This window comes from Schistocerca piceifrons, chromosome 1 (assembly GCF_021461385.2).
Source record: "Schistocerca piceifrons isolate TAMUIC-IGC-003096 chromosome 1, iqSchPice1.1, whole genome shotgun sequence".
Classification (NCBI taxonomy): domain Eukaryota; kingdom Metazoa; phylum Arthropoda; class Insecta; order Orthoptera; family Acrididae; genus Schistocerca; species Schistocerca piceifrons.
The window spans coordinates 88716728-88728782 of NC_060138.1; the positions used below are offsets into that span (position 1 = coordinate 88716728).

At 36.9% G+C, this 12055-nt stretch overlaps 1 protein-coding gene across 4 annotated transcripts in view; it reads left to right on the forward strand.

Moving 5' to 3' along the window:
* The window catches only part of LOC124790019 (arfGAP with SH3 domain, ANK repeat and PH domain-containing protein), a 679824-nt gene that overhangs the window by 622611 nt on the left and 45158 nt on the right, over nt 1–12055 (forward strand). For all 4 annotated transcript variants that reach the window (XM_047257590.1, XM_047257597.1, XM_047257583.1 and 1 more), the window contains exon 14: nt 7597–7815. In XM_047257590.1, coding sequence (XP_047113546.1) covers nt 7597–7815 — 219 coding nt within the window. The remainder of the gene's footprint in view (nt 1–7596; nt 7816–12055) is intronic.

Here is a 12055-nt window from a genome sequence, read left to right on the forward strand (position 1 = left end):
AGCATCTGTTGGATGATGATTCAAAAAGGTAAAGGAACTAGAGAGGCACTTTTGACATTGTGACTTAAGAAAAATTAAGACATATTCATAGGATGTGTCAGTCTAGAAAAAGTATTCAACAATGTAAAATGGTGCAAGATATTTGAAATTCTTAGATAAATAGGATTAAGCTACAGGGAAAGATGGATAATATGTAATATGTACAAGAACCAAAAGGCAAAAATAAGTATTGAAGACTAAGAACTAAGTCTTTGAAGTAAAAAGGATACAAGAGAGGAATGCAGTTTTTTGCCCCTACTGCTCAATCTAGACATCAAAGAAACAATGACAGAGATTAAAGGAACAATGACAGAGATAAAAGAATGATTCAAGAGTGGGATTAAAATTCAGAGAGAAAGGATATCAGTGATAAGATTCACTGAGACATTGTTAGCCTTACAAGGTTTACTCAAAAATGAATATCAGTAACAATTAAGGCAGAGGAGGAGCTGCCATTTACTTCCTGACACAATAATAATTAAAGTAGAACTGACTGCCAGAAAGGTTCGGGGACTGGGATGAATCTTTAACTTTCAAAAGTCTTCAAAATTTCTTTATCAGAATAAATGGGGAGTGAAAAAAGTGCTACCAAACCATGGATTGGTAGGGACAAAAGATGCAGGATGTTCTTCCTTGCTGCACTTGTATTTCTCTGTTTACCTTGTGAAAGTTTAAACACATACCTTCAGGAGGTGCAATTCTTACTGCTGCCAATGAACTCTTTTAAAATAATAAGGGGATTCCACTTAGCTTGCAGAGGTATAGGTTTCTGCTTCAGGGAGGAAAGAGGGACAAGGCTCCCTGCTCCTTCAGGGAGCAAAGAGGAACAAGGCCTCGTTTCTAACCTACCCCTTCTACCTTTATTTTTATTTATCCACAAAATGGTGTTAATGATATGGGATACAAGCTAAGTAGCAGTTGTTGAAGAAGCATTTGCCTATTCCATGAAATTTCAGGTTTGTAGCCGGAATATGTTGACTTCTTGCCACGATATTTCAGCTGACAACCATTCACCTAAAATATCATGGCAAGAAGTTGACATAATCCAGCTGAAATCCTGATACTTCATGGAACACTCTTTACACTGGAAAAATTTCAAGAATCACACAAGCATTTATCTTATTGGTACAATGATTTAAAATAAAATATACATGGACTGTAGAAGACAGAATATTCATATCTTCAGAGCAGTAGTCTTTAAGCAGTGATCTCTATTTTTAGATATATATATATACTGTAGAGGACAAGGTAAAACTATCAACAAAAGGATTAATTCTAAGTTGTCTTCCATAATATACAAGATTATGACATTGTGAACAAAATTAAAGTTACATGTGACTTAAATTGCTCTCCATAAATTCAGCAATGGGATGAAATCAGTACTGGAGCATTGTACTGGCAATATTCTTCTTGAATGACATTACTGTTTTTGACTGAACAAGGTGATTTATTGCTGTTCATATGTGCCACACAGTCATGGCGTTGACTCAGTCTCTGGCTTGTCAGATGAACGTTACCACTGGTATGGGTATGGTGCTCGCTCTCTCTCTCTCTCTCTCTCTCTCACTCACTCACTCACTCACACACACACACACACACACACACACACACACACACACACACACTATCATTTGAAATTTTCTTGGCAGATTAGAACTGTGTGCGGGACCGAGACTCAAACTCGGGACCTTTGCCTTTCGCAGGCAAGTGTGCTCTACCATCTGAGCTACCCAAGCACGACTCACGTCCTGTCCTCACAGCTTTACTTCCGCCAGTACCTTGTTTCCTACCTTCCGGACTTCACAGAAGCTCTCCTGCAAACCTTGCAGTTCGAGTCTTGGTCCAGCACACAGTTTTAATGTACCAGGAAGGTTTCATAACAGTGCACAATCTGCTGCAGCATGAAAATCTCATTTTGGACACTATTATTTGTTACAGATAAATGGAGATTCTTATTTGAAAATGAAACAATTTCTAGGATTTATACCCATGATATACATAATATTCCCCATTCTTTGAAGACTGGCTTGATAGGTGAGTGTGGTGGCAATTGTATCATGATCTTGACAACTTGTTTCTGCATAATAAATATTGAACTCCAGAAAGGAATGACTAATCATTCTCTGTAATGTAGGAAAAGACAGATTGCTACTTACTGTAAAGAAGACACGTCAAGTTGCAGACAGGCACAATTGAAAGATACTCACAAAAAGCTTTCAGCCACAGCCTTCATCAGTAAAATGGGGTGGGAGATGAGGATGGGGAGGAGATGATAGTAGGCCAGAGGGGGTGGAAACTGTCAGGTAGAGGGTTTGGGCATTGCCTATCAGCATGCCCAGAAATAAGGGATATCCTGCTTGAGATACTTCCCACCCCTCCTAAAGTGGTGTTCCATTGCCACACAACCTCCACAACATCCTATTCCATCCCTATGCCACTCCCAATTCCAACCCCTTGCCCATGGATCATATCCTTGTGGAAGACCCAGAAGCAAAACCTGCCCAATCCACTCACCCAGCCCTTCCTATTCCAGTCCTGTCATTGGTTTATCATACCCAATCAGGGGTCGGGCCACATGTGAAAGCAGCCATGCCATTTACCAGCTCTGCTGCAATCATTGCACAGTTTTTTATATTCATATGACTGCCAACCGATTGTTCACAAGGATGAATGGCCATGGCCAGACTGTGGCCAAAAGCAAAGTAGACCACCCTGTGGCACAACATGCAGCTGAACATAACACACTTGATTTCAGTGGCTGCTGCACTATCTGAACCATCTGGATCCTTCCATCCACCACCAGCTTTACTGAACTGTGCAGATGGGAGTTACCTTACAACACATTCTCTGCCCCATAATTCTGCCGGCCCCAACCTACGGTAACATACTGTCCCCATATCCTCTTCCCTACAGTTTCCACTGCCTCTGGCCTATCGTCTCCTTCCCATTCTCATCTCCCACCCTGTTTATTTGCAGCCATCTGCCACTGCATCTGCCCATCTTTCCTCGCTCTTCTCCTTTTTTGCTCCATTTTTCCCTCACCTCCCTGCCCCAAAACCTCCTGACCCTGTGCCTGTTGGCAGTCTAGTCCCTGCAGACTCCACCAGACAGTGTTTGTCTCTCTCCCCATCCTCTCCCTTCCCCGTCCCCTTCCCAATCCACTCCAGATTTCTTCTTGCATCCTATGTGATGTTGCATTTTGGCCCGAGATCCTAGAGTTGACATATTTGTGTGTGTGTGTGTGTGTGTGTGTGTGTGTGTGTGTGTGTGTGTGTGTGTGTGTGCGCGCGTGTGTGCATGTGCATGCATGTGTGTGTTTGTTTGTTTGTTTTACTGATGAAGGCTGTGGCCGAAAGCTTTATGTATCTTTTAATTGTGCCTGTCTGCAACTTAACATGTCTTATTTATGATAAGTAGCAATTTGTCTTTTCCTACATTGTTGATACTCCTACCTGGAGTTCCTGTTATTTTCCCCCTGTTTCAGGCTGTTGATAAACCATTGTGACTTCTGTTCTTGATTAAAATTGTCAAAAAGAAAGAAAAAAGATTAAGAACATTTGTCAAAGTACGGACATAGGATCAGATGTTCAGTGACTGCTTAATGAATTAGGAGCAGCAGCTGCGGGTACTGAAGCAGCTATAAACAAAATAAGGTGGAACCAAAAATAACTCTCTTATCTAAATCTACCGACCAAAAATACTGTAATAAAACAAAAATATGTCTGCTTGTGTCTGTATGTGTGGATGGATATGTGCGTGTGTGCGAGTGTATACCTGTCCTTTTTTCCCCCTAAGGTAAGTCTTTCCGCCCCTGGGATTGGAATGACTCCTTACCCTCTCCCTTAAAACCCACTTCCTTTCGTCTTCCCCTCCCCTTCCCTCTTTCCTGATGAGGCAACAGTTTGTTGCGAAAGCTTGAATTTTGTGTGTATGTTTGTGTTTGTTTGTGTGTCTATCGACCTGCCAGCGCTTTCGTTCGGTAAGTCACCTCATCTTTGTTTTTATATATAATTTTTCCCACGTGGAATGTTTCCTTCTATTATACAGTTCCTTCTTTTATGTTCACAAACATTCTTAGTCACTGAAATGTTCATTACTAACAAGGAGTGGTTGCCAGCGGTGGGCTGACTTCTTGAAACTATCTATATGGTGATGTAGGTTAAGATCCCACGTATCTAACACTGCTGCCATTCAGCCTGGTGGGCCCTCGTTTGCAATTGATGAAAAAAAAAAAAAAAAAAAAAAATCAGAATTTCGTGAGACACTCAATAAATTTGCTTTGTATAATTGGACTGTGTGGTATAATGGATATGATAACATCTTTATGTGCAGGAGGTTGTGGGTTCGAATCTTGTCAGACGTTTAAATTTTTTTATTTTTAAACCTTTATCAAAATTACTTTAATCACTATTTTTATTCAATTAATTGATTTAAATGTAATTTTTTTGTTTCTATTCCTTTGTCTCATCATTTTAATTATTGTATGAACCTTTTCATTTATTTCCTTTTTACTTTATATCATTCTTTTTCCAAATGAAATCTTTGTGAATATGAATTTAATTATATTTGTCTACTATAATATTCAATTATTTGAAAATTACGATCTCAGTTGTAAAAGAAAAGACAAAATAATCTATTTATATTTGTGCAATGGTGTGAAAAATGTATTTTTGTTACCAGATGTGCAATTTTTTTGCACAGTAATCATTATACAAACATTTAAAACATAACCTAAATGCCCATTGCACTTTGGACGAAACAACGCAGATGAAAATTGAAGTCAAATATATGTTAGTAAGTAAAACAAAATTCAAGCAAAATGAGAAATAAATATAATGAATACAATAACATGGATGAAAAAACAGGTGGTATAACAAAAAAAATTAATATGTAAAATTAATTAATAACACACGAATAAATGTTTCAGTTCAAGAAAGAACAATAGGAAGAAAAAGTAGAGTATATGGAAAAGTTGATTTAATGATTAAAATTATGTGACAAAGGAATGGAAATAAGAAATTACATTTAAATCAATTAATCAAAGAAAATGATGATCAAAGTCATTTTGATAAAGATTTAAAAATAAAAAAATCTTATTGCACATAACAAGATTTGAACACACAACCTTCAGCATGTGAAGCTGTTTGCCTGTCCATTATACCTCACAATTAGTCTACATACTTCAATTTTCTTAACTCTATTGAGTGCCACACAAAATTCAGAAAACGAGGGCCCATCAGGATAAATAGCTGCAATGTGAGATACTGAGGATCTTAACCTACAGCACTGTACAGATATTTTTTAAAAGTCGATTGCACCGCTGGGGACTTCTTGTAAGTGGCGTAGTTTTCTGTGAATATTAACTTCCTTTGATTTGAAAGTCTTGGTGTGTTCTGTTTCACAATAAACTGTTTGACTGAAAATAGCCTCCCATACTGATGGAAATATTGTTGTACTCTGCAAATGATATTCCATAACTTTACTATGAATTTTATCAATAAATCAGTAGCACAGTATTGCATGCATTTGGGTGCGATGGACAGCCAATTTCATTAACTATTTCTTCATTATTTTTATTAGTTAGAGAAAGTATTTCAGTTTTATTCCTTATGCAGTGGCTTAAGGTCATTCAGCTCTCATAGTTATTAGAAAAATTTTACCAGTACAGGAAATAAAATTAAGACATATACAGTATCTCACTTTTGTGGCCAATTTTCATTTTTTTTTACCTTGTACAAGCCTGTAACTGGTATGCAAGTAATAAGTGTGATTGCTGCTAAATAAAGTAAACTAAACCTGAATACATAGCTTTCAGGGTAAGAGCATAAGAAGTATTTTAATTTTTGTTCTTGATTTTATTTTTTTTATTTTTTCAAAACTAACCAGCTTTTTCGTATAGTTTTGTTGATATCATTGGCATTCCTACTTAATCTTACATTGTGTTGTATACAGTTTTAGAACATTAAATTTTTAAATTTTAGTTTACATAATACTTTACATTCACTATTTGTCCTGCTAGAAGAATCAGTAATTCCTTGAAGTTCTTGTGTTTTGACTTCACATCATGAGTGTACCGAGTGGGGAGGGGAGCAGGGGCTTCAGCTGCCCATCCACATAGACAGATAGGTATCAGTTTAGTATCAATATCAATCTGTAGAAAAGTAGAACATGTCACGCATAAAGACTAGTAGCAATAATACCTATAACTATTCGTCATGAAATCTCAGAACTACCTTGCTGTTCACCATGAAATTAATATGAGTTGCCCTATAGCTGAGTTCCTGGATACACTCTTGGTTCACCCTGTACCACTATTAAAAAAAGTTCTGGAAGGTTAATAATGAAAATAAGTGTCGTGCCGAAAGCCAATAATTCGGATATCTTCTTTTACACATGTATGTGGATATGTTGTTTTGATGTTTGCTTTTATTGCAATTATTACTGTGATTTTCTTGCCAAATATTTATTAGTCAAACTCTGTTTCTTAGTAGACTTTTTTTAAATATTTAAAAATCAAACATTATTTTACCTCAGTTTTTCATCATAACATTTTGATTGCTTCATATAAAACAAATAAATGTTATTATATAATGACACTATAATTCAATTAAAATAACTGTGTGGTTGTCGTTTCAATGAGCGAGCCATAGGGGCTCAATGCGAGCCAATCATAGTTCTCTCTCAGGTGCCAAATGCTCGCTGTGTTGCCTGATTTGCAGGTACATGTGGAGCTTCATGAAGTGTGGCTGGCTGCACACTGACAACATTGCACTCTGTCAACCACAGAATTAGTTTATTTAATTTGTAGCAATAACACAGTGTCAGAGACATGAATATTGACAGGAAAGTGCACTAAATTTGATGATACAACATAATGTGTTAATTATTAGCAGCAATAGTGAAACTGGAAATGCCTGTTGAATTATTCTTATTACACTAAGTACATATAGTCATCCCATTATGACAGGATTTACTCTACACATCAGACTCCAAGTGACTGCAATAAAGGCTTCTCGAAGAACTACAGCTCAGTGTTACATTCACAAGTTCCTTATTGTGCATGTCGACACAAAGGTTGTTAAAGGTTTTAATGTTTTGGTTTCTTGTGACATTTTATTTTACACAATAAACCCTTCCCTCGCCCATTCAGATTATGGAAGTAGCAAAAATTCTGAATCTGCAAGAAACTTTCGAAACTTGCATTCTTAATTGAAGGAAATGCATGCTTCAAATGATAGAAGAAGAGCACGCATAGTACTTCTGGTCACTTGTAATAATAAGGCCATCACACATGAGAATAGGAGGAAGTAACAATCAGTAATGTATCAAAACTCTGAAACTAGGGTATCATAACTTATTAAATGATAAACCTGATTGTAATGCTCTTGTTATGACATTAATTAGGATCATAATTAAAATGTGAGGGTAAAATTGTAACATGATAACACAACATTGTTTATCACTTCTCTCAACTTTAATTGCTCTCTCAAAAATTCTATGAAGCATAGATCATGTAAAAGATGACAGTGAGCTTGAACATTGTCGTTTGTGTATTAGTTCCTGCCCCTAATGCCCATGGAAGCCTGAAGAAGAGAGCTGCTCCATTACCTCCAGTCACCAACATCTATGGAACATTGCCCAATAGTCATAGCCGAACGCCATCAGACCCAATTGTGGCCAACAGCCATGGTTATCACACGCTCAATCACCATAAGAGGTCACCATCGAGTGACTCAGGTGCTGTGAGCATTACAAATAGAACAGCCTTAATGTTAGGTGAGTTTGCGGCATTCTAATGAAGCATGCACTTTCATATTCTGCTTCCATATCTGTAACTTGCATGATATATGCCCTAAAGCCCTACGAGTAAAACATGCTTCATAAAGAGCTTTGTCTTGTGCTTTACACCGTAACATTACATGTAAGCGATGACCAAAAATATCATTTCTTATTTTTCTGTTTTATTGTGTTGCTTTCCTCAGTATCTTTGGTTTCCTTGCATTTATTTTCTTTTAATATTATAGTATCATTAACTACCTCCATTCATACAATCCAACACACAATCATGTGGTGAAATCTGTCACTCCATCCACAGAAAATGAAAAACAAAAAAACAGGGATATTTCAAGTAAATGATGCTTATGTATTCAGTCCACCTTGGCATAGTTTTAAGGGGACTGCCATTCACAGCAGAACGCCTTAGTAGCTCATGTTCACAATAGAAATAACATTTAACAGTCTACATATCCTATTGCTAACACCTGTGAAATAAATGAGGAACTATTTAACACTCTCTATTTGGTGTGCTTTTGAAGACTAATTTCTAGTGGTATAAATTTATTAATGTGTACAATATAAAATATGTTTATACATTAAGCAGTTGAAGTTGCATTTAATGCTTTTGTTTTGTGAACATTTTTTCTTTCATTATGATACCTGATCAATATCTTAAATCCTTAAGATTTTCTCAGCACAGCATACCTCCTGTTACATTGTGGTATTCTTACCAGAGAACACAGCTTTATAACTGGGAAATTGCTGTATCATTTTGGCTTTTATTATCTGTTTCCTTTCCTGCATTCTTCTGGATGTAATGAAAATATCTTTTAAAAAGTTGGTATTGCATGATGTGTGACAAAGTTAAGTTAAGTATGTATTTAGTTCAGTATATGTAACATTTATATTTTAGAATTGTTGGCAGAATATCATACTTATTCACACCATATGAAATGAGCAATATGTAATTTGGTTAATATAATAGTAACAATATTATGAAAAGGAAAGTTGCCACTCACCATACAGCAGAGATGCTGAGTCGCAGATAGGCACAGTCAGGAATAAACCTTTTGGCCATTAAGGCCTTTGTCAACAATAGACTGTGTACCGTGCATTCGTGCACACACACACACACACTCACACACACACACACACACACACACACACACACGACTGCAGTCGTGTGTGTGTGTGTGTGTGTGTGTGTGTGTGTGTGTGTGTGTGTGTTGTTGTTGTTGTTGTTGTTGTTGTTGTTGACAAAGGCATTAATAGCCGAAAACTTTATTTGTGACAGTCTTTTTCTTATGCCTATCTGCTACTCAGCATCTCCACTATATGGTGAGTGGCAACGTTCCTTTTCATAATATTGTTACATTCCATCCTGGATTTTCCATTGTTTGGTTTATGTAATAGAATGGTTATGAAATCATAAAAAATTGCCTAGCTTGATTTGAGTAAAATGCTTCATCTAAATTATTATACTTTATTGTTCAGAATTATAATTTATGTATCAGATTCCAGTGAAACTATTGTGTCATCTTTGTAGGCACTACTGGCAACAATAATTTTACTTAGAGTTAATAATGACACAAAAAGCCATACATACCAAACAAGAAACACACTGTGGCTGACTGGAGATGCCAGAAAATAAACAACTGTCAAAGCTCTGTGCCATGTTCCTATCATTTCTTTCTCTCTATGTACCTGTGTTCTGTTTGTTTTGTTCTTTTCTACATCTATGTATTTTTGAAATATTTATTTAACTACACAAGTTTTCTTACATGTACCGGTGTAGTCTTTGTAAAAAAAGATTTGGTGGCTAATATGGAACTCATATATGATCAACTGTACCAAACAGAAAATTTGCTTGAGAAAACTATAAAATTATGACCAACAGTTGCTGGTGAATACGTACCTTCAGATGGTGAAATATTAGTATTTCTGGTATGCACATATAAAAATTCACAACACTATCCAAGCTTTAGGGAATTAATAGTTCCATCCTTAGGAAGAAGAGGGGGTAGGTTAAGGGTCACAGCACTGAACCTTTGTGATTAGTGTTAAAGAAAGGAATGTTGTTGTAGTCTCCTATCTGAAGACTGATTTGATGCAGCAATCTAAGCTAGTGTGAGCTGCATCTCGGTGTAACTGCTGTAGCCTATATTAATTTGGATCTGGTTACTGTTTTCAAGCCTTCCACACTTTCCTCCATTCCTAGTTAGTTTCTCGATGCCTCAGGATGTGTCCTGTCAACTGTCAACCAGTCCCTTCTTTTAGGCAGATTGTGTCATAAATTTATTTTCTCCCTGATCCATTTCTGTACCTCCTTATTAATTATTCAGTTTACTCATCCAGTCTCCACAATTCACAGACCTTCAGCTTTCCTTTGCAGCACCACATTTCAAAAGCTTCTGTTATCTCTGTGTCTGAACTGTTTATTCTCTATGTTTCACTTCCACACAAGACTACAATCCAGACAAAATCCCTTCAGAAAAGACTCCTTAAAATTTAAATTTTTCATTCAGTTTAACAAATTCTTATTTTTCTGGAATACTTTTCTTGCTACTTCCAGTCTACAATTTCTGTCCTCTTTACTTCTGTCACCGCTGTCCAGATAACAAAACTTATCTACTACTTTTAGTGTCTTGCTTCCTAAAAAAATGTAAATATTGTATGGCTTTGTTGGCTGGGGCATCACATGAGATGGTGTTGGTTGCTTTTCAGAAATGGTGTTCGTCCCCCATGCATGTTGGCCCATTTCCGTGCAAATATGTGAGAGCTGTAATGTATGTGTGTTTGTAGAGTGTAGGTGAGTGCAGGGCATGTGCGTATAGTGTAGTGTTATGTTTGTGTTATGTGTTGGTGGTGGTGATAGTGATGGTGGTGATTATGATGATGAGAGAAGGAAGAGTGTGAAACCTGGTGCCAGCACATAGTGTACTCCTCTCAAATAGCACCAAGGGGGGGCTCCTAGCTTAACATTCCCATCCAACTTATGGATCACCATCAGGTCACATTCTCTCACTTTATGAGCCGTCGTGGAGAAATATAGAATTCGGCATCAATGCCGGTGTTCAGGAACTGTACACTACCATCTGCTCTCCCCTTGCTAGCCAAATACTTGCAGTGAAAATTTCATCCACCACTATCCTTGAATCGAGCACCACTGCCAGAGATGTTCTAGTCACTTCAACTGCAGAGGCAAGTATTTCACTTTCTAATTGAATTCCCTCATTGTTGCCTTATTTAATTCAACTGCATTCCATTACTCTTCTTTTCCTTTTGTTGATGTTCATCTTATAACTTCTTTTCAAAATGATATCAATTCTATTCAGCTGCTCTTCCAATTTCTTTTGTCATCTCTAACAGAATTACAATATCAGCAGCAAATCTCAAAGCTTTTATTCCTTCTTCCTGAACTTTAGGTCCCTACCCAATTTCTCTGTGGTTTCCTTCATAGCTTGCTCAATACATAGGTTGAATAACATTGGAGATTTGGTATAACCCTGTCTTATCACTCCCTTTTCAACTACAGCTTCCATTTCTGCCACTTGACTTGTATCATATCTCCCATATCATCCTCATCTACTTCCTCTCCCCTTTCTATAATAGTGTTCTCATGTTCTTTTCCCTTGTCTACTCCTTCTGCATATTCCTTCCACCTATCATCTTTCCCTTCTTTCTTCATACTGGCTTGTAATCTGAATGCTTGATATTCATAAAGCTGCTTCTTGTTTCTCCAAAGGTCTCTTTAATTTACTTGTAGGTGGTATCTTATTCTTTCCTGAGTCATGCTTACTTCTACAACCCTTGTATTTGTCCTCAAGCCATAGAAGCATAGGCAGTTTGCACTTCCTGTCAATCCCGTTTTGCCTTTAGTGTAGTAGTGGTTCATCTAATGCAACTAACTGAAAGGCTGTTCGTATTGTGCCATATTCGCAGACAAACCATGTCTCCAAGAATATAGAAGCAACTAAGGGATGACAGAAAATACAAAGAATGACTCATTTTTGTCTGTTTCAATTGTTGCATTGTTATATTTTCTTCTATTGCCAACTAAATTCAATATCTTCTGTGTTATTGAAGAATTTCTGCTGGGCCTTGTCTTTTTGCCTTTTTGATCTTCTGCTGCCTTCATTATTTCATGTCTAAAATCCACCCACTCATCTTCCATCATATTTCTTTCCCTTGTTTCAGTATTTCATTGCCTAACGCTATGTTTAAAACTTTCCACAAATAG